General features: G+C 39.9%; 1 protein-coding gene across 3 annotated transcripts; it reads left to right on the top strand.

The window, feature by feature from the left end:
* The first annotated feature begins 200 nt into the window (after positions 1–200).
* LOC106610675 (heterogeneous nuclear ribonucleoprotein R) lies at positions 201–23,415 on the top strand. 3 transcript variants are annotated; one of them, XM_082955618.1, is made up of 13 exons: positions 201–363; positions 3,137–3,294; positions 3,895–4,013; positions 4,119–4,226; positions 4,322–4,435; positions 4,706–4,885; positions 5,099–5,234; positions 7,226–7,431; positions 7,607–7,756; positions 7,867–7,988; positions 10,453–10,997; positions 12,893–12,969; positions 14,805–23,415. In XM_082955618.1, exons 2-12 carry the CDS (start codon positions 3,141–3,143, stop codon positions 12,922–12,924), a joined length of 1,866 nt encoding a protein of 621 aa, XP_082811744.1. In that variant the 5' UTR covers positions 201–363; positions 3,137–3,140; the 3' UTR covers positions 12,925–12,969; positions 14,805–23,415. The 3 variants fall into 3 exon arrangements, with proteins under 3 accessions (XP_082811744.1, XP_014065605.1, XP_014065606.1); XM_014210130.3 differs by lacking the exons at positions 12,893–12,969; positions 14,805–23,415 and having other exon boundaries at positions 10,453–12,489; XM_014210131.3 differs by lacking the exons at positions 201–363; positions 12,893–12,969; positions 14,805–23,415 and adding an exon at positions 1,969–2,258 and having other exon boundaries at positions 10,453–12,489.
* The last annotated feature ends 301 nt before the right edge of the window (positions 23,416–23,716 follow it).

Here is a 23,716-nt window from a genome sequence, read left to right as displayed (position 1 = left end):
GTAGTTCTACAACTAGAGATGAAGTGTTAAGTTTGAACACAACAGAAGCATTTGGAGCAACATCCAGATTGTACATTTTTCAAGAAGACTGACTAATTTTGTGTATGACATTTAGCGCAACAATCGATTGTTAATCTTTCTATGGCGTCAATTCTATTCAACACGATGGCCCTGTGTGGTGCTGTCGGAAACCCCGTGTATCAAATACGTGCGCGCGGTTGGGAGCGGAGGCCGCGTAAATTGCCCTAGCTGTCAATTCGCCAGTGTGCAAATCAAAACAAACAAGAACCCCACTTAGGAACACTTTCCATTTGGTATATTGTGACAATTTGAACTTTCCCTTATATTAGGCTTTGTGGATCGGTAAGTGCTTCCTGTTTTTCTAGTGTTGTGGAAAGGATTGGCCAAATGGTCTGAAATTGCGATACTGAAGCAACTAACGCTTGCTAGCAACACTATAGCTGTACTACTAGCTAGCTAGACAGCTATAGGCCCGTTGGATAGGAGGTAAACAATAATGGGGTAAAACGCAATCAGGTAGCATATTAGTCGTGCATTTTTTAAATATTTTATAAATCTTCTCTGATAGCAAAGGACCGGTATTTTAAGATGATTGTCAATTCAATTCTCAGGTGCTTCGGTCGCCTTAAGTTGTATACAGTACGAACCAAAACATGACTCGAGACAAACCCGCGTCCCACTCCCAGATATAACATAGACATGCGTCGGGCAGTCCAGCGAGTAATAGCCATGTCGCTCACATGCTAAATATATTGCGAACGACTAGGAGCTAGCTACTTCCCTAACTTTTAAACTAACTGGGACGTTACTGTAATAGCATTTCATACATTAAAATGCGTTTCAGTATAGCTCGTGAAAAAGTAGCCCAACCTGGACTCGGGTAGACTAAAAGTAAATACGGGACGCTCCAATTGTTACGTTTCGTGTGATATGTTAATTTGTGGAGGTCCCATAATCCATTTCGCATGTTACGAATTACGATTCCTATGATGCTTTTGTGTATAGTGTATGTGGACACCCCTTCAAAGGACTGGATTCGGCTATTTCAGCCACACCCGTTGCTGACAGGTGTATAAAATCGAGCACACAGCCATGCAATCGCCGTAGGAAAACACTGACATAATGTTCTTACTGAAGAACTCAATGACTTTCAAAGTGGTACTTTCCAACAAGTCAGTTCGTCAAATTTCTGCCCTGGTAAACTGGAAGTTCTGTTATTGTGAAGTGGAAACTTCATGGTTCAGGCTAGGCCCCGTATTTCCAGTGAAAGGACATTCTAGACGATTCTGTGCTTCCAACTTTGTGGCAACAGTTTAAGGTCCTTTGCTGTTTCAGCATGACAGTGTACAAAGCGAGGTCCATACTGAAATGGTTTGTCGATCGGTGTGGAAGAACTTGACTGGCCTGCACAGAGCCATGACCTCAACCCCATCGAACGCCTTTGGGATGAATTGCAACGCTGACTGCGAGTTAGGCTTAAACGCCCAACACCAGTGCTCGATCTCACTAATGCTGTTGTGGCTGAATGGAAGCAAGAACTGTTCCAACATCTAGTGGAAAGCCTTCCCAGAAGAGTGGAGGCTGTTATAGCAGCAAAGGGGGGATAAACTCCATATTAATACCCATGAGATGTTCGACGAGCAGGTGTCCACATACCTTTGGTCATGCTATAAAAAATGTTGTTGTTGTGGCTAACATTAGCTAGGTGGGTAATGTTAAAGGGGTACTTAGGGATTTTGGCAATACTGCCCTTTATCTACTTTCCCAGAGTCAGATTAATTTGTGGATACCATTTCTATGTCTGCGTGCAATTTGAAGGAAGTTGCTAACTAGATACTCCAAGACATTTAGTCATTGCGCTAACGCTAGTTAGCATTGGCTCACAAAACTACCCCTAACTTCCTGCATATTGGACACACAATCTTTCCATTCAGGTTTATTAAAAAAAGCAATAATAGCTGTGACAGAAACAGGAAGTTCCGGTGTAATTTTATAAACGCGAACAGAAAATTTGTTCGTTCGACATGGTGGTGGGATCTTTTTTTGTCAGAAAAAATAATTATGCTGGAAACGCCTTTATGTGCAAATATTGATATAATAACCATCATATCAAAGTGAATTTGGAGTCACGCGATGATGTGTGGTGTAGTCATTCCACTACGACTCTGGAAACCATGTAGTATATTTGGCTTCAGATGAAATAAGTTATGAGCTTCACACGGTGGTGAAAGTGCACGGTAATGAGGTTGATGCTGCTTTCCAATAAATATTTAGGGTCTTATTCTGGTAACATGATGATCGATGTTTGACAAATAAAAATATTCTCGCTCTTATCCATAACAATCTCATTACGTAGACTAGACAACCCGCACAGTCTACTCGCACTGTAACTGCAAGCTGTTGGCTAGAGCGCAGGTGCCAAGACCAGAGTTGGCACATTTGCTATTTAACGCAAGTTTTTGAGACAACTATCTGTAGAGTTAACAATGCAATGGAAACACATTTAACTTTAGATTTTTATTCGATGCATGAAAACTTAAGCTAAAAAGTATATTTTGTGTGCACTACTTCATCACGTGCTGATTTTTATCCACAACAAGTCCATTTGGTGGAGACGTGCATTTTTTAAAATGCATATTTTATAATATTCACATGAAAATCTGTCATCAATTGAATGGAAAGCTAGCAACTGGCACTTAACTCCTGCTTTGTTTGCAGTGTAGATAGCTAATTTACCAAGTTCAACTTCCTATTTTTCCCATTTCAAATATGCATCCACAGAATTTCTGTCGACTTAGGTCTGATCATTCTTTCTCTGCTGGAGGTTTATTGGGCTATTGTACGACAGTAACATTAGCTAGGTCAGGTGGCAATGGCAAATAATTGTTAGTGAGGCCTACTTTATTTCAGAACAGTTGCATTTGACCCTTTATCTAACATGTTCATATCCATAATTGGGCAGAAAATACTATTAGACTGTTTGTAGAGTAGCTAGTATAGTATTATGTCTTGCATATTGTTTGTGAATTAATGTGCAGCATGTATACTCCTTCATGTGGTTTCTAGTCACAGCCATGATGCACTGATCTCTTGATTCCCATCATTTGGCCCTTAGGAGAATGGCAGCTAAGGTGAATGGCACTTCAGCTCTGGTTAAAGAGGATGAGGAGCCCATGGACATAACTGTAACACACACAGAGTTCTACCAGACCCTTATAGACGCAGGCCTTCCACAGAAAGTGGCAGAGAGCCTGGATAAGATATTTCAGACTGGTAAGTGCAAGGGGGGTTGTTCACAGTACTACTTGATGGCATTTCAAAGACCTCATAATGTATATTTCTGCAAGCTCAAGAACACTGTATCAACCAAAGGATTCCACCTTGGTCAGTGGTCATATGATTTAAGTCACTTTGAGTAAAGGGGTCAGCATGTGCATAGCTGTGGAATGGTGACATGCAGAGCCCTCTTCGCTGAGCGTCATCATGTTTCAGTGGCTCTCACGAGGAATATATGACTCTTATCAAATGTGACCCTCTAAGTAGAATTTCTCTCTGTCTGTGTGTATAATAATACATTATTAGGTGGGTTTTTACATTTGTCCTATTTCACACATGTACAAGTGTGTGTTGTATGTGTGGGTTAGGCTTTTGTTTTTTGCATATCCCACACCCTGAGACACCTGGCTGTGACCTCACTCTCCAAAGGTATCAGCCATTATTAATGGAGACTCTGGAGCAATTAGGGTGCTTTGCTCAAGGGCACATCGGCAGTTTTTTCACCATCTCGGTGATTCGAACCAATGACCTATCGGTTCCTGGCCCAGCACTAGGCTACCTGCCACCCAGTGTGTGTGTGTTGTCTGTGCATTCCAGGACTGGTGGCTTACACTGACCTGGATGAGAGAGCCATTGACGCCCTCAGGGAGTTCAATGAGGAGGGAGCCCTGTCAGTGTTACTGCAGTTCAAGGAGAGTGACCTGTCACATGTGCAGGTGAGCGGTCTTGTCCACACTGTCCCTCAAAAGTAGTTACACAAAGAAGCTAAAAAAAAATAATTGTGATTTACACTTAAAATCTATTGGTGCTCTCTCTCTCAGAACAAAAGTGCGTTTCTCTGTGGCGTGATGAAGACATACAGACAGCGAGAAAAGCAAGGAAGTAAAGTTCAAGAATCCACAAAGGGACCTGATGAGACTAAGATAAAGGTGGACAAATTGTTTATTTTAACACTGTTTTAACAGTGATGGAAATATGTCATGTGGGTCTCTGAATGAATGTATGTGTTGTTGATGCTGTCTAGGCTCTTCTGGAAAGAACAGGTTACACTTTGGATGTCACCACAGGACAGAGGAAGTATGGGGGGCCTCCACCTGACGAGGTGTACTCAAGGGCCCAGCCTGGTATCGGAACAGAGGCAAGAAGCACAACCTTTACTGGTTGTGAAAGACATAGCCATCTCATGTATTGGCTGTTAGGGAGATGCCCTCTCAATTATTGGCTGTTGTAAAAAAAAATCTTTGTAACCTAATGGAAATGAATGCCGGTGAAAGACTGTTAAACATCTAATATGCCTTTTCACAAACAAACCTCTTAGATTTCTAGGGAGCATCATCTTATCCAAGTCACATACAATCAAAGTTACACAGTATGTCTATAATTTGACATTTTTATCTTATCAATGCAGGTATTTGTCGGCAAGATCCCCAGGGACCTGTATGAGGATGAGCTGGTCCCTCTGTTTGAGAAAGCCGGGCCCATTTGGGACCTGCGTCTGATGATGGACCCCCTTCTCTCGGGTCAGAACAGAGGATATGCCTTCATCACCTTCTGCAATAAAGATGCTGCCCTAGAGGCCGTCAAGCTTGTAAGATTTCCCCTTTTAAATCACCAGACATAAAAAGCATGACTTGGCAATTAACAGTATTTGCTTTGCTATCCTTGCACCTTGTACACAGGTGGATCACTTTGTCTCTTCATACCAGAGTTATCTGGGAAGTGTAAATGTGCATGACTTACCTGTGTGGGGCTACATTTTGCTACATTTTGAGAACACTTTTTGTTGATCTTTTTGTTTTAGTGTGATAATTATGAAATCCGGTCAGGTAAATACCTGGGTGTCTGCATCTCTGTCGCAAACAATCGTCTGTTTGTTGGGTCAATTCCAAAGAACAAGACAAGAGAAAGCATATTGGAAGATTTCAGCAAAGTCACAGGTTAGAGAAAGATTAGTACCATTTTTCTATCTTTTTTGTTCCCCTTAAATCTAAATAATGATTTATATTTGGAATATCGGCTGACAAGTCAAAGGAAATTGCCTTCAGCAAGTAATCACACCCCATTACTTTTTCCACATTTTGTTGTCTTGCAGCTGAATTTAAAATGGATTAAATTGAGATTTTAGTCACTGGCCTACACACATTACCCCATAATGTCAACATTTTTACACATTAATGAAAAGCTGAAATGGCTTGAGTCAATAAGTATTGTACGGCAAGCCTAAATAAGTTCAGGAGAAAAATATGTACTTAACAAGTCACATAATTTGCATGGACTCACTCTATGTGCAGTAATAGTGTTTAACATGATTTTTGAATGACTTCCTCATCTCTGTACCCCACACATACAATTGTCTGTAAGGTCCCTCAGTCAATCAGGGAATTTCATACAAAGATTCAACGACAAAGACCAGGGAGGTTTTCCAATGCCTCGCCAAGAAGGGATCCTTTTGGTAGATGGGTAAAAATTCAAAAGCAGACATTGAATATCCCTTTGAGCATGGTGAAGTTATTCATTACACTTTGGATGGTGTATCAATACACCCAGTCACTACAACGATACAGGCGTCCTCCCTAACTCAGTTGCTGAAGAGTAAGGAAACCACTCAGGGATTTCACCATGAGGCCAATGGTGACTTTAAAACAGTTGCAGAGTTTAATGGCTGTGATAGACAACTGATGGTTCAACAACATTGTAGTTACTCCACAATCCTAACCTAATTGGCAGAGTGAAAAGGAAGCCTGTACAGAATACAAATATTCCAAAACATGCATCCTGTTTGCAACAAGGCACTAAAGTAATACTGAAAAAAGTGGTATGTTTGCAGCAAATCCAACACATTACTGAGTACCACTCTCCACATTTTCAAGCATAATGGTGGCTGCATCATGTAATGGGTATACTATACTTGTAATCGGTTTCAGGATAAAAACAAAACAGAATGGATCTAGGCACAGGCAAAATCCTAGAGGAAAACCTGGTTCAATCTACTTTCCACCAGACACTGGGAGATTAATTCACCTTTCAGCAGGACAATAACCTAAAACATCAAATCTACACTGGACTTGCTTACCAAGACAGTGAAGGTTCCTGAGTGGCCGAGTTACAACCAATTTGACAGAGCTTAAAGAATTTTAAAATAATAATGTGCAAGTATTGCACAATCCAGGTGTGCAAAGCTCTTAGAGACTTACCCGGAAAAACTCACAGCTGTAATCGTTGCCAAAGGTGCTTCTATAAAGTATTGACTAAGGGGTGTGAATACTTATGTAAATGAGATATTTCTATTATTTAATTTTCAATACATTTTCATTATGGGGTATTGTGTGTAGATGGATGAGAAAAAAAAAAATGTAATCAATTTTGAATTCAGGCTGTAACAAGAAAATGTGAAGTAAGTCAAGTGGTATGAATACTTGACTGTATGGAGATGGAGATTTTCAACAAGTTATTAAGCTATCTGAGAAGATCAGTGATTCGGTCCTACATATTTTCTTCATGCTTTAATACCTGGGTACCCCACCTGGACATGAAGACCTGCCATTCTTTCTCTGTCTTTTATATTGGAATAATACACAATTATAATTAAGTGGGTGCTTACCCTTGATCAATTAGGGTTAAGTGCCTTGCTCAAGGGCACATTGACATATACTTTATTTAGCTTGGGGATTTGATCCAGCAACCTTTTGGTTACTGTTTCAACGCTCTTAATTAACTGCTAGGCTATCTGCCGCCGTACTGTACCGTTTGGTACAGCGCCGTGTGTTCTGATATTCATCCTAGATGATTTCATTAATCATGAAACTTACCGGAGACACTTGACAACCACCCAGTGATGACATATCCTAGTCAATCATATTATACAATCAGTGTGAAGGAAGCTTTTCGAGGAATTTTTTGACCGTGCACTTCTGTTTGCTTCCACCAGAGGGCCTCATGGAGGTGATACTCTACCACCAGCCAGATGACAAAAAGAAAAATCGTGGCTTCTGTTTCTTGGAATACGAGGACCACAAGTCTGCAGCCCAGGCCCGTCGCCGCCTCATGAGCGGCAAGGTGAAGGTGTGGGGGAACCCTGTTACTGTTGAGTGGGCAGACCCAGTAGACGAACCGGATCCAGAGATTATGGCAAAGGTGAGATCTTAAAGACCTGCACCTCTGGGGTCTAGTGTCTGAACACAGCAAAGCGATGATAAATCACAGATACTAGCGTGTAGAGAAAATATGCAGATATCTTTCATTTAGAAATAAAATGGTCATCCTATGTCAGAGAACCACTTCTAAAGGCTCTCTTTTGGTCTTGCACCAGGTAAAAGTGCTGTTTGTGAGGAACCTGGCCACACCAGTCACAGAGGAACTCCTGGAGAAAACCTTCTCCCAGTTTGGGAAGTTGGAACGGGTCAAGAAACTGAAAGATTATGCCTTTGTGCACTTTGAGGACAGAGATGCTGCCGTGAAGGTGAGTACAGGCGTCTTCTACGCCTCCTTTGAGTATGCATGCTGTGTGTTTGCCTTGTGCTTATAGAGAATCTCTGGGAAATTAACTTGGGGAAACCCACCACTGTTTAGGCAATGCAAGAAATGAACTGCAAAGAATTGGAAGGTGAGGAGATAGAGATTGTTCTGGCAAAGCCTCCGGACAAGAAGAGGAAAGAGCGGCAGGCCCAGAGACAGCCAACCAGGACAACAGGGTGAGTAGTGTTCGACCACACCTAGCAACACCCAGTCTGCTTGGAGTGGCTGGTGTAACCGTCTTATGAACTGTTTTTGTGTTCTACAGTGCCTTCAGAAAGTATTCACACTTATTACACATTTTGTTGTGTTACAGCCTGAATTCACAATGGATAAAAAAAAAAACAATTCCTCACCCATCTACACATAATACCCCATAATGGCAGAGTGAAAACCTGTTTTTATTGAAAATGAAATACAGAAATACCCCTGAGTCAATACTTTGTAAAAGCACCTTTGGCAGAGATTACAGCTGTGAGTCTTTCTTTCTGGGTAAGTCCCTAAAGCTCTGTTCACACTGCAGGCCTTAATGCTCAAATCAGTTTTGTTTTTCAAATCCGTTTCGGATTACTGACTGTCCAAACAGCAAATGACCAAATCGGATTTGTGCGTGTTCAGTCATTTGCTGACAAGGCTACGCTAGATTTCGTAGTAATGACGGGTGTGTGTGCAGTGGTGTAGGCTTATTGGTGGTGGTGCTTGTGCTTCCTATCACTCACAAGTTATGTAGCAAGCTAAGGTGACAACAATGCCTTCCATGAATGTTTCCCAGTTGCTTTGAATGTTCAAAATCATAGGGTAAGAACACTTTTAAAGCCTCAAAGGATAACATGATCCAAGCAAGTCTTTTTGGCTAGCCACAGTATTCAACTAGATAGCTAGATAGCTGTTTAGCTTTCTAGCGCATGCACAAATTTGTTTGTAAACAATTAACAAGCTAGTTAGCTACCTCATGTTCATAGCAAACTGTCAACAGAGTAGCTAGCAAGCAAAAATATATGCCAAATAACAGTCTAAAAGCCACTTGGGGGCAAATAAATCAGATTTGACCGTTCAGACACAAGTCACATGGGCTGGAATCAGATTTGTATCTGACTTCAAACCATTTATGAAACTGTAACTCAGCCACTATGACACACCCATAACATAATGCATCCACCACTATGCTTGAAAGTATGGAGATTGGTACTCCGTAATGTATTGTATTAGGTTTGACCCAATCATAATGCTTTGCATTGAGGACAAAAAGTGAATTGACCCATTTTGTGCAGTATTACTTTAGTGCCTTGTTGCAAACAGGATGCATATTTTGGAATATTTGTATTCTGTACAAGCTTCCTTCTTTCCGCTCTGTCAATTAGGTTAGTATTGTGGAGTAACTACAATGTTGTTGATCCATCCTTAGTTTTCTCCTATCACAGCCATTAAACTCTGCAACTGTTGTAAAGTCACCACTGGCCTCATTGTGAAATCCCTGAGTGGTTTCCTTACTCTTCAGCAACTGAGTTAGGGAGGACGCCTGTATCTTTGTGGTGTCTGGGTGTATTGATACACCATTCAAATTGTAATGAATAACTTCACCATGCTCAAAGAGATATTCAATGTCTGCTTTTGATTTTTTACCCATCTACCAATAGGATCCCTTCTTTGCGAGGCATTGGAAAACCTCCCTGGGCTTTGTGGTTGAATCTTTGTATGAAATTAACTGATTGACTGAGGGACCTTTCAGATAATTGTATGTGTGGGGTACAGAGATGAGGAAGTCATTCAAAACTCATGTTAAACACTATTATTGCACACAGTGTGAGTCCATTCCATGCAACTTATTATGTGACTTGTGAAGCAACATTTTACTCCTTAACTTTTTTAGGCTTACAATAACAAAGGGGTTGAACACTTATTGACTCAAGACATTTCATTATTTATTCATTTTTAATAATTCCACTTTGACATTATGGGGTATTGTGTGTAGAGCAGTGGCAAAAAATCTCAAATTAATCGATTTTAAATTCATGCTGTAACATCAAAATGTGGACAAAGTCAAGGGGTATGAATATTTTCTGAAGTATTCAAACTTGAGTGTACGAAACATTAGGAACACCATGTCTTTCCATGACATAGACTGACCAGGTAACTCTATGTGAAAGCTATGATCCCTTATTGATGTCACCTGTTAAATCAACAGTGTAGACGAATGGGAGGAGACAAGTTAAAGAAGGATTTTTAAGCCTTGAGACAGTTGAGACATGGATTGTGTATGTGTGCCATTTCAGAGGGTGAATGGGCAAGGCAAAATATTTAAGAGACTTTGAACGGGGTATGGTAGTAGGTGCGATGCGTACCGGTTTGAGTATGTCAAGAACTGCAATGCTGCTAGGGTTTTCACGCGCAACAGTTTCCCGTGTGTATCAAGAATGGTCGACCACCCAAGCCAACTTGACACAACTGTGGGAAGCATTGGAGTCAACATGGGCCAGCATCCCTGTGAAATGCTTTCAACACCTTGTAGAGTCCATGCCCTGACGAATTGAGGCTGTTCTGAGGGGAAAAGGGGGTGCAACTCTATATTAGGAAAGTTTTCCTAATGTTCCTGTCTGCACAAAAAAAACCTGTCATGTTGCCTCTCTTGCTTTGTTGTCACAGGTATGATGATTACTACTACTACTATCCTGCTCTACGCATGCCACCTCCCATGCGAGGCAGGGGGAGAGGCGGGAGAGGTGGATATTCATACCCACCGGACTACTACGGTTATGAGGACTACTATGATGATTACTACAGTGGTGGTTACGACTACCATGACTACAGAGGTGGCTACGACGACCCTTACTACGGTGGTTACGATGATGTCTACGCTCCGAGAGGAAGGGGCAGGGTGAATCGAGGTGCCCCCCCCCCTTCCAGAGGCCGAGGACCACCAGCCCCTCGTGGCAGAGGTGGCTACGTCCAAAGGGGGGCTCCTATGGGCGTACCGAGGGGGAGCCGTGGGGGCCGGGGAGGCCCGGCCCAGCTGCAGAGGGGCCGCGGCATCAGAGGGGCCAGGGGGAACCGCGGGGGCAACGTGGGCGGGAAGAGGAAGGCTGACGGTTACAACCAACCGGACTCCAAGCGCCGGCAGACCAACAACCAGAACTGGGGCTCCCAACCCATTGCCCAGCAACCCCTGCAACAAGGTGGCGACTATTCTGGTAACTATGGTTACGATAATGACAACCAGGAGTTTTACCAAGATTCTTATGGGCAACAATGGAAGTAGATAAAAAAATGAACTTTTGATTGCCTGTATGTTAGAGCTGGGCGATATGGACAAAAATCCATATCACGATAAATTGACCGAATTATCACGATAACTAAATTGAACGATATGTTTAACTTTAAAGGTTCAATGCAGCCGTTTTTATCTCAATATCAAATCATTTCTGGGTAACAATTAAGTACTATACTGTGATTGTTTTCAATTAAAATGGTCAAAAAGAAACAAAAATAGCTTCTTAACAAAGCAATTTTCAAGCAAGAATTTTGCTAGGACTGTACGGGAGTGACTGTTATTGGCAGAGAGATTTAAAACTTTTTATTGGTCTATTAACCAATTTACAGGCAGGCCAAAACGTTTTACTTTTCAAACAGCTCTTACACTAAAATGGCATTATCATAATTTTCCCTGTATTATTCCAACTTCATAGTATGGAAATATTTGTGAAACACAGCCAAATCACGTTTATAGACTGCACTGGGCCTTTAATGTGCACCACATATGTTTTGATATTACCCTTAAAACTGCTACTACTACTTTGAATGTTATACCTATCAATTTTCCCGTTAACAGTAACCCATATTAGCAAACTTATTTAATTTTAAACTATATAGGTTATATGTCGTAATCAACGATAGCAGCAAAATGTCCACGATAAGTGGACGGTGTCGATAATTTTCAGTTTATCGTCCCAGCTCTACTGTGTGTATATATCAACCTTCACATTCTAAGGAAATAGAAACAAAAAATGCATGCGTAAATTGGCTTAACATGACCCTTTTTGAAATATAGATTGGTTTCACTACAGTACCAATATGGCGCAAAAGAGTACATAACCTTGCTTAATTTGTTCTAATCCATTTTTGCTTTTCTTGTGGCTACTTGGGACATTTTGGGCTTAAAAAGCAAGATTTTATTATTTTTAAAAGTAAATTATAATTTGTATATTTTTTTAAGCTGGCCTTTATTGGAAAAAGTGGACAATCATTTAAAAAAAAAAATTAAAAAAATTTGAGAAAGCATTTGCAATCATGAGAACCATTCAGTGACTGGCCACCAACCCCTTCCCAGACCCCCCCTCCTTATTGGACATTTTCCTCCCAGATTTCTGATAGGTAGACATAGGACATTGCTTGTACAAGGCTTTAAAGTGAGAGCTGTTGCAGAGGTGGGTAAAAAAGGAAAATTTCACTTTTTCATGTACCGTAACAGTTGCGTTAAAGTTGTATGTTTAGCATTTGTAGAAGTAGACAAACTGTTTTTCTAAATGTGTTACTACAACTTCAACTATTTTCTCTCAAATTTCCCCTTTTAGATAATGGGTCTGGCAAAACCTTAATCGCCAAGACAATTTGTTCTTTGTTGTGTTTGTATTTATAAAAATGTTATTGTTACCTTTCAATAAAACTCAACCATACTTCAATGAATTATCAGCTATTTCAAATTCAGTCGTGGAATATTTTGATCAGACCAATTTTTATCTCCATGTTTGGCCTTGAATGTGAGATTTTTTTTAATGAAAGACACAAAACAACTACTTCTATTGAGATCAAGTAGTTATTTCACTGATGTTTTACTATTCTGTTTTGGGCATCTTTACACCAAAAAGTGTAAGTTGAGTGACCAACGCATTTACACCAAACACCTGGCAGTTCACGCTAATGTGCTCTTTCCTGGTCCCTCCATTACCTGGCAATATAAATAGTACAGCATCTTTTTCTTACATTTTTTTATATTTTTAATTTAGTTACTCTCCCATTTTATTACAACTTAAGTTTTATTTTGTGTTTTGTTTGTTTAAGTTTCTCCTTTTATTCCGAATTACCCCAGGTGAAGACGCGAGAACGGCAGCGGTTGAGTGAGTGTGGAACACATCTATTCTCTGCTGTGTTCTTCCCCAAAGAAGGGTGAGCCTGGTTTACCTCTTCACTGCTAAACTGGCGCTACCCCTCTGCTGAGGGGCCTCAGCCCACATCACTTGTTTTGCTCAGTAAAATAATACACCAGTTTGATTACATCAGCTAGTGTCTGATTTTAATTTATGTTAAAAATGACTACATTAATTTTCTAGTAAAACAAATTCTTGTAACATGAATAGGAGTTTCTGCTTAATACTTAGACTCATACGTGTGAACAAAGATAATGCCATGGTGTGTTTACTGAGTAAAACATGGAGAATAGCACTTTCCTCTTATAAGGACTTCAGTCACAAAGCTTCCCAAAACTAGCACTGCCTTAAACAGATATTAGACGACCTTGCCAGAGACCAAAGATGGGTACAGATGATGCATATTATACTAGGTGTCACCTGTTGTTCAAAGTCAAAAGTTCACTGCCATCCTGAATAACAATTATAAGAGGGCAGACGAAAAAGACTAGCCTGCACTCAGGACAATCCTGTTTTATAGACCTATCATGGCCACATGTCCCAAATGCTCATGTCTAAATTTGGAAAACCAGTGATCCTCTGAAGATTGTGATAAATGTTTTTCTGCTCACCATTTTGAATCTTGAGGACTAATGCAATTGGAATATTATGTCTGCTGAACATCTCATGGAAGGACCACACGATTGGCTAATCTGTTTGTACAGACTGATTGGATCCTGTTGCCTCATAATGGATCTTTGGAAGTACAGATGGACTTCATGATCACTGATCATTGTCTCTACTCTGGCACCCTATCTAGGGTGTATTCAGAGATACATCAATTTCAAATTTGCCAAACCTAATTTGTTCAAGGGCACAGAAATTCTATGCCTTGGAGTTGAACCAACAACCCCTTCAGTCATTTGTTTATACCCTCAGACATTTCTTTGCTGATCAGATATGTCTTCTGACAGACTATTAGATGGACAGAATATAGCCGTTAGCTTGCTACTATTGTATTATAGGAAAAATACATTTTGTTTACAATAGGACTGCTTGTCAAGTGTTTATCATTTTACTGGAGGTTAGTGATATTTGATGTGTTAGTATTTTTGATACAATGGCATCTGGTGTGAGTTTTTTTCTCTTAGTACAGTTGATGGTCGACTTTTACTAGAGAGACATATGATAATACAATATATTTTTTTCATTATTAATTTGCTTTGTACGAAAAGGAAATGTTTTATACAGTGCGGTCCTAAATATTGACACCCTTGATAAAGATGAGCAAAAATTACTATAAAATAATTCAAATACTACAATGAATGCAAAAAAATTGGGAAAGTATATATATATTTTTATACGAATACAATCATCCATACAGAATCCTTCTAGATCTTTGGTATCCTTCATCATGGAAATAATATATTTTCCCACATTTTTTGAGTATAGTATTATACATTTTATACAGTATTTTTTTGCTCATCTTTATCAAGACACTAATTTGCTTGAAATCAATTGAAAAAGGTTGGTTAACAACATATACAGAAAATGTGTTTTATACTCAGTTTGCAATGACATTTTGCAATTAGAACCAAATCACCACTGAACCAGAAGCTAAATACAATTGATTATTACCATGCTACAAATGATTCAACAACCAAACAGTGCCAAAGCACTACACCCAAAGCACTACACCCAACAACAAATTCACGACCAAAACGGTTTTGAATCTCTAACCTGTGGTTAAAAAAAAACAGGAAAGGAATCAACAAAAGAATCTGATTAATTTCAGATGACTTCCAGAAAGAGTGATGTAAGTACTTCCGTATCATATTTTAACTCCTTGCTTTTGTCACCTGGCTTATCTATCAGGGTGCGTGTCAGAGGTGGCCCCGACCCAGTCTTGTCACGATGTGGACTTGCTAGGTGGGGCTCGCAGTCAGAGGAAGCTGTGAGGACTATGGGGGTAAGTTTAGGACGTTTTCTTCCTAAACCGTTCTCTTTCACTGTTTTTCTTACTCTTCCCATTATTCAGGTTTCACCAAATTCCTGTGGGGATTAAGATCCTGAAAGCAGAAGTCAGTTTCTGGGTGAGGTAAGAGAGAAAAGTATCCCTTAATTAACCCTTTACACATATACGGGTTGAAAATGGCAGGTTTGGGCACTGATAAGCGCTTAAATTGGAACGCAGTAGCTGTACAGTAATGTGCTATACATGACGTCAGAGCTCAGGCTCTGCGCTTCACAGCGCTGTGTGGGTTTTGACTGACAGCCGTTCTGAACTTGAGCACTGCGTGTGACAAGAAGTTGCCCCCATCCCTCCCGCTGATTGGGCAACTTTTGTCATTTTTTTGTTGTCTGAGTGAGGGAAATGCTGTAAATTAAGAGGACTCAACAATGTATTTTGAAAGATGAGACATTGAGGATTATAATAAATACTGCTTTGATGTCATACAAGCAAGCCAAATACCTGTGAGTCCAAATGTGCACTTCCATATCATAAAACTCATGTCATATACAGTGTCAACAAGATGACATGGTGTCATACTCTGGGTTGTTCTGAACAGATGGAGCCTATGTTTGTCTATTGTGAAGAAAATCCCACCTGAATGCACCTCATGACTCCTTTCTATGTGCACCAAAATTACAATCTGTTTCTCTGAATTGCTTTGTGGAAGCCCAACACTGTAAGATCATATTTTATAACTTAGCTAGTCCTGTTGGCAATAAAACAAGCATTTAACAAGCCCACCTGACCTGGATTGCAATTTATAATGGGCTGTTTTTGGATTGCGTAAACAACAACAGTAATTGTGTGGTGGCGGGGCTGCACGGTTGTCTTCCAAACGAAACAACTACAAGTGTGCTTGGCCTAGTTCCTCAACAGCACAGCTAGGAGAGCTAAAAAAAAACTGAACACCAGTTAGTCCTCTCATTCAAACCCTTATGTTGCACCTAACCCACATTTTCCAGGAATATTCTTATGTTAGTAATGCATCCAGACTATTTAAGATTTCGTTATCAACAAATGCAGCAAAAGTACAGCAAATGTCAAATGAACGTTATAAGGCCCAAGTTGAGGACAAAACTGTTCACCTGACACAAGACTGAATCCAAACATTACACTGTTTAATTTACAGTGCATTCGGAAAGTATTCAGACCCCTTGCCTTTTTCCACATTTTGTTACATTACAGCCTTATTCTTAAATGTATTAAATCGTTTTTCCCCCTCATCAATTTACACACAATACCTCATAATGACAAAGCAAAAACAGGTTTTTAGAATTGTTTGCTATTTTTTTATATTTTTTTTACTGAAATCACATTTACATAAGTATTCAGACCCTTTACTACAGTACTTTGTTGAAGCATCTTTGGCAGCGATTACCGCCTCGTCTTCTTGGGTATGACGCTACAAGCTTGGCACACCTGTATTTGGGGAAGTTTCTTCGATTCCTCTCTGCAGATTCTTTCAAGCTCTATCAGGTTGGATGGGGAAAAATTATGTATTCACCTTATTTGTTGGATATGTAAAAGTGATTTACTTAACAAACAGTAAGATATTTCTGTCTTGCTAATTCTGTGTTTTATGGTTTCCACTCTAGCACCCTGCAGCTAGTCTGGGTGTTGAGGACATGGGTTTTACTAGAGATAGCTTGAAACTGACAATTGATTGATGTTGGTGATAAAAACCTAAAAGATAGCATTCTATAGACAAGATGTGGTGTATGTGACCCGAGATAGTGATAGCCAAGAAGAGTTTAGAACAATGCCTCATTGTCTCATCTTCCTTGCATCTGGGAAACTATGCCGGGTTGGGGGTAAAACACCATCCTGTGTAGATAACCAAGGTGGCTTATGGGAGATGGAACCATTGTGACGAAGCATTTGTAGGTCCTATATGATATCAGTTTTTTTTTCCATTTTCAGTTAGGCTCTCAGCCTAGCTGTCAGAACAAGACTGTTGGGCTGACGGTTTCATTGTTGCAATAATTAATCGATATTAATAAAGATGATTGTTTGAAGAAATGACCAAGTCTCTCTCAGTATTGAATTTCCATGACACGCTGCACAGCTATTTTCAGGTCTCCAGAGATGTTCAAGTCCGGGTTCTGGCTGGGCGACTCAAGGACATTCAGAGACTTGTCCTGTTGGAAGGTGTACCTTTGCCCCAGTCTTGAGGTCCTTAGCGCTCTGGAGCAGGTTTTCATCAAGGATCTCTCTGTACTTTGCTCCGTTCATCTTTCCCTTGATCCTGACTAGTTTCCCAGTCCCTGCCTCTGAAAAACATCCCTACAGCATGATGCTGCCACCACCATGCTTCACCGTAGGGATGGTGCCAGGTTTCCTCCAGATGTGATGCTTGGCATTCAGGCCAAAGAGTTCAATCTTGGTTTCATCAGACCAGAGAATCTTGTTTCTAATGGTCTGAGAGTCCTTTATGTGCCTTTTGGCAAACTCCAAGTGGGCTGTCATGTGCATTTTACTGAGGAGTGCTGCAGAGATGGTTGTCGCTGAGTTTGGACGGGCGGCATCTCAAGGATGATCAATAGAAACAGGATGCACCTGAGCTCAATTTCAAGTCTCAGCAAAGGTCTGAATACTTATTTTTTTTATAAATTTGCTAACATTTATAAAAACCTGTTTTCGCTTTCTCATTATGGGGTATTGTGTGTAGATTGATGAGAAAAAAACATTAATTTAATCAATTTTAGAATAAGGCTGTAATGTAACAAAATGTGGAAAAAGGGAAGGGGTCTGAATACTTTCCGAATGCACTATAAGTTAAACAGTGTAATGCTTGGATTCAGTCTTGTTTCAGGTGAACTGTTTTGTCCTCAACTTGGGTCTTATAATTTTCCCATAATCGCCAAAATGTTCCCTTTCAATTGTTACAATGCTTACGCATATGCTTTTCATACTTATTCTGTAAGAAACAGTTACATTTAGCCCTGTCCATATTGGCCAATTTCCACAAGTGTAAAGGGTAGATAAGTTCACTTTGGAGTTGGAAGAATGTTTGAGCTACTTGTAGAAAGAATACAGTCACCCTAATTCTGATTTCCCCCCCCCAAAATGTCCCTTATGTTCTTTATCAAAAGCCTTAGTTTACAGAAACCTACACTAAACACCCAACATGCACTGCTTTTATCAAATGTAATGTATCATAAGGATTGGCAAATGGCAAGCAATGCATTTTAGAAGAGAAAATAAGAGCTCTGTCTAAAACAAAAAGACCCCATTATACTCTAAATGTGTTGGGTTTGAGTTTACTCCAACACCCACTGCACATCAGCTACCACATCAGCTACCAGAGTTATTACTTTTTTTTCTCTTTGGGATTAAATTTGTCATTACATGATTTCAATCCAGTGCCCCTTAGGTAATTGAAGATTGATTAATTAACATGACTTCACTTAACCACTTAAAATGGAATTGAGAGAAAAAAAAATCTTAGTTTTGCAATTAGCAAATTCATAGCTCCATTCATATTATATTAGCCATAGGCATTTTCCTTTTTACTGCCGTAAAAGGTTTCGCATTCAAAAGACCATGCTTAGAATTTGTGCATGTAGATCAGATCAGTATGTTGGAGCCATTATCAGTTTTAAATCACTTGTGCTTTAGAAATTATTTCAATTATGGTTTTCATAAATCCAATTGCATTAATAAAAGCTCTTTAAATGTAGATCAGGAATTTAAGTCAGCACTATTGGTGCAGATCCAGAACATGGACCGATCAGACGATTTAAAGCCTGTTCTTGACCACAGAGATTGGTACACATTGTCTCCTGTACAGTGAGTGTATAAAACATTAGAAACACCTTCCTAATATTGCGTAATACCCCCCTTTGCCCTCAGAACAGCCTTCGTCGGGGTGTCGAAAGCGTTCCACAGGGATGCCGGCCCATGTTGACTTCAATGCTTTCCACAGTTGTGTCAAGTTGGCTGGATGTCCTTTGGGTGGTGTACCATTCTTGACACACACGGGAAACTGTTGAGCGTGAAAAACCCAGCAGCATTGCAGTTCTCAACACTAATTGGTGTGCCTGGCACCTACTACCATACACCTTTCAAAGGCACTTAAATATTTTGTCTTGCCCATTCACCCTCTGAATGGTACGCAATCCATGTCTCAATCTTCTCAAGGCTTAAAAATCCTTTAACCCTTCTCCCCTTCATCTACACTGATTGAAGTAGATTTAACAAGTGACATCACTAAGGGATTTTATCTTTCACCTGGATTGACATGGTCACTCTATGTAATGGAAAGAGCAATGTGTTCCTAATGTTTTATACACTCAGTGTATATACAGTACATTCAGAAAGTAATCACAGCCCTTTACTTTTTCCACATTTTGTTGTGTTACAGCCTGAATTTATAATGCCATGTTTAATTAATCTACTTTATTATGTTTGTTCCCCCCCATGCAAAATATAGCCTCATCCAATATTTTTTGCTAGAGTTGCACATACTGTAAGTGTTGAGGTTCGCAAGCGCGATTAAATGAAAAGAGATAGTATTTTTGTAATCGTTTATCTTTCTTCCCATGAATCTTGCCAAACTCTTGCCAATTTTATTGGTTGGCGAATTTCCTTTGTGAATATGTTGACCTGATTTATTCAGTAGTCACAAACAGTTTGAGAGGAGCAGTGGTGTAAAGTACTTAAGTAAAAGTACTTGAAAGTACTACTAAGTCGTTTTTTGGGGTATTTGTACGTTACTATTTATATTTTTACAACTTTTACTTCACTACATTCCTAAAGAAAATGATGTACTTTTTACTCCATACATTTTCACAGACACCCAAAAGTACTCGTTACATTTTGAATGCTTAGCAGGACAGAAATATTGTGTAATTCACACACTTGGTCATACAGTGGCTTGCAAAAGTATTCACCCCCGTGGCATTTTTCCTATTTTGTTGCCTTACAACCTGGAATTAAAATACATTTTTTGGGGGGTTCGTATCATTTGATTTACACAACATGCCTACCTCTTTGAAGATGCAAAATATTTTTTATTGTGAAACAAACAAGAAATAAGACAAACAGACCTTGAGTGTACATAACTATTCACCCCACCAAAGTCAATACTTTGTAGAGCCACTTTTTGCAGCAATTACAGCTGCAAAACTCTTGCGGTACGTCTCTATAAGCTTGGCACATCTAGCCACTGGCATTTTTGCCCATTCTTCAAGGAAATACTGCTCCAGCTCCTTCAAGTTGGATGGGTTCTTCTGGTGTACAGCAGTCTTTAAGTCATACCACCGATTCTCAATTGGATTGAAGTCTGGGCTTTGACTAGGCCATTCCAAGACATTTAAATGTTTTGCCTTAAACCACTCGAGTGTTGGTTTAGCAGTATGCTTAAGGTCATTGTCCTGCTGGAAGGTGAACCTCTGTCCCAGTGTCAAATTTCTGGAAAAATGAAACCGGTTTCCCTCAAGAATTTCCCTGTATTTAGCGCCATCCGTCATTCCTTCAATTCTGACCAGTTTCCCAGTCCTTGCCGATGAAAAACATCCCCACAGCATGATGCTGCCACCACCATGCTTCACTGTGGGGATGGTTTTCTCGGGGTGATGAGAGGTGTTGGGTTTGCCGCCAGACATAGCGTTTTCCTTGATGGCCATAAATCTCAATTTTAGTGTCATCTGACCAGAGTACCTTCTTCCATATGTTTGGGTAGTTTCCCACATGCCTTTTGGCGAACAATTAACGTGTTTGCTTATTTTCTTCTTTCAGCAATGGCTTTTTTTCTGGCCACTCTTCTGTAAAGCCCAGTTCTGTGGAGTGTACGGCTTAAAGTGGTCCTATGGACAGATACTCCAATCTCTGCTGTGGAGCTTTGCAGCTCCTTCAGGATTATCTTTGGACTCTTTGTTGCCTCTCTGATTAATGCCCTCCTTGCCTGGTCCGTGAGTTTTGGTGGGCGGTCCTCTCTTGGCAGGTTTGTTGTGGTGCCATATTGTTTCCATTTTTTAATAATGGATTTAATGGTGCTCCGTGGGATGTTCAAAATAAAAAAATTATAACCCAACCCAACCCTGGTCTGTACTTCTCCACAACTTTATCCATGACCTGTTTGAAGCTCCTTGGTCTTCATGGTGCCGCTTGCTTAGTGGTGTTGCAGACTCTGGGGCCTTTCAGAACAGGTGTATATATACTGAGATCATGTGACAGATCATGTGACACTTAATTAAAGTCCACCTGTGTGCAATCTAACTAATTATGTGACTTCTGAAGGTAGTTGTTTGCACCAGATCCTGTTTAGGGTCTTCATAGCAAAGGGGTTAAATACAGTTGAAGTCGGAAGTTTACATACACCTTAGCCAAATACATTTAAACTCAGTTTTTCCCAATTCCTGACATTTAATCCTAGTAAAATTCCCTGTCTTAGGTCAGTTAGGATCACCACTTTATTTTAAGAATGTGAAATGTGAGAATAATAGTAGAGAGAGTGATTTATTTCAGCTTTTATTTCTTTCATCACATTCCCAGTGGGTCAGAAGTTTACATACACTCAATTAGTATTTCGTAGCATTGCCTTTAAATTGTTTAACTTGGGTTAAATGTTTCAGGTAGCCTTCCACAAGCTTCCCACAATAAGTTGGGTGAATTTTGGCCCATTCCTCCTGACAAAGCTGGTGTAACTGAGTCAGGTTTGTAGGCCTCTTTGCTCGCACACACCTTTTCAGTTCTGCCCACAAATGTTCTATATGGTTGAGGTCAGGGCTTTGTGATGGCAACTCCAATACCTTGACTTTGTTGTCCTTAAGCCATTTTGCCACAACTTTGGAAGTATGCTTGGGGTCATTGTCCATTTGGGAGACCCATTTGCGACCAAGTTTTAACTTCCTGACTGATGTCTTGAGATGTTGCTTCAATATAGCCACATAATTTTCCTGCCTTATGATGCCATCTATTTTGTGAAGTGCACCAGTCCCTCCTGCAGCAAAGCACCCCCACAACATGATACCCCCAACCCCGTGCTTCACGGTTGGGATGGTGTTCTTCGGCTTGCAAGCCTCCCCCTTTTTCCTCCAAACATAACGATGGTCATTATGGCCAAACAGTTTTATTTTTGTTTCATCAGACCAGAGGACATTTCTCCAAAAAGTACGATGTTTGTCCCCATGTGCAGTTGCAAACTGTAGTCATTTTTTAAATTTTTTTATGGCGATTTTGGAGCAGTGGCTTCTTCCTTGCTGAGCGGCCTTTCAGGTTATATCGATATAGGACTCGTTTTACTGTGGATATAAACACTTTTGTAACTGTTTCCTCCAGCATCTTCACAAGGTCCTTTGCTGTTGTTCTGGGCTTGATTTGCCCTTTTCGCACCAAAGTACGTTCATCTCTAGGAGACAGAACACGTCTTCTTCCTGAGCGGTATGACGGCTACGTGGTCCCATGGTGTTTATACTTGTGTACTATTGTTTGTACAGATGAACGTGGTACCTTCAGGCGTTTGGAAATTGCTCCCAAGGATGAACCAGACTTGTGGAGGTCTACAATTGTTTTCTGAGGTCTTGGCTGATTTCTTTTGATTTTCCCATGATGTCAAGCAAAGAGGCACTGAGTTTGAAGGTCGACCTTGAAATACATAAACAGGTACACCTCCAATTGACTCAAATGATGTCAATTAGCCTATCAAAAGCTTCTAAATCCATGACATCATTTTCTGGAATTTTCCAAGCTATTTAAAGGCACAGCAACTTAGTGTATGTAAACTTCTGACCCACTGGAATTGTGATACAATGAATTATAAGTGAAATAATCTGTCTGTCAACAAAAAATGACTTGTGTCATGCACAAAGTAGATGTCCTAACCGACTTGCCAAAACTATGGTTTTGTTAACAAGAAATTTGTGGAAGAGTTGAATAACAAGTTTTAATGACTCCAACCTGTATGTAAACTTCCGACTTGAACTGTACATATGCACGCACCACTTTTCCGATTGTTATTTTTTTTAATTTCACTTCACCAATTTGGACTATTTTGTGTATGTCCATTACATGAAATCCAAATAAAAATCTATTTAAATGAATGCAACAAAATAGGAAAAACGGCAAGGGGGATGAATACTTTTGCAAGGCACTGTGCCTACTGCCTCTGATCTGGCAGACTCACTAAATACATGATTTGATTGTTGGACTGTGCCCCCCCCCCCGGCTATCCGTAAATGTAAAAACTTTATTTTTTATTTTTTTAATGGTGCCGTTTGGTTTGCTTTATGTTTTAGCAATTACATTTACCTTTGATCGTTAAGTATATTTAAAACCAATATATTTTACTCAAGTAGAATTTTACTGGGTGACTTGCGCTTTTACTTGAGTCATTTTCTATGAAGGTATCTTTACTTTTACTCAAGGATGTCAATTGGGTACTTTTTCCACGACAGGAGATGACACTTACATTTTTTCAAGTCTGAGTGTACGCCATAAGTCATTCATCAATAAAACATGTTTTTAACTGTCTGACTTTGGTCCGTTCTCTTATTCTGTGTATCACACGCAGGGTTTACAAAAAAAGGTTACTATTTACTAATCAATTATGTTACTAGGAAAAATATTGTAATCCGATTACAGATACTTTTGAAAAACTAGATGATTATTTTCTATTTTCTACATTGTAGAATAATAATGAAGACATCACAACTATGAAATAACACATATGGAATCATGTGAGATTCTTCAAAGTAGCCACCCTTTACCTGGATGACAGCTTTGCACACTATTGGCATTCTCTCAACCAGCTTCACATGGAATGCTTATCCAA

Source organism: Salmo salar, chromosome 09 (assembly GCF_965601325.2).
Source record: "Salmo salar chromosome 09, fSalSal1, whole genome shotgun sequence".
NCBI lineage: Eukaryota > Metazoa > Chordata > Actinopteri > Salmoniformes > Salmonidae > Salmo > Salmo salar.
The sequence above is the reverse complement of the archived record's forward strand: the minus strand, read 5'-3'. Positions and strand labels throughout refer to the sequence as shown.

Bases quoted from the DNA above. Each gene is read 5' to 3' on its own strand.
- LOC106610675 (XM_014210130.3), top strand. From the start codon at position 3,141: ATGGCAGCTAAGGTGAATGGCACTTCAGCTCTGGTTAAAGAGGATGAG. The intron at 4,436-4,705 runs GCAAGAAGCACA...TTATCAATGCAG, and splicing joins AGCCTGGTATCGGAACAGAG to GTATTTGTCGGCAAGATCCC. The intron at 7,757-7,866 runs GTGAGTACAGGC...ACCACTGTTTAG, and splicing joins ACAGAGATGCTGCCGTGAAG to GCAATGCAAGAAATGAACTG.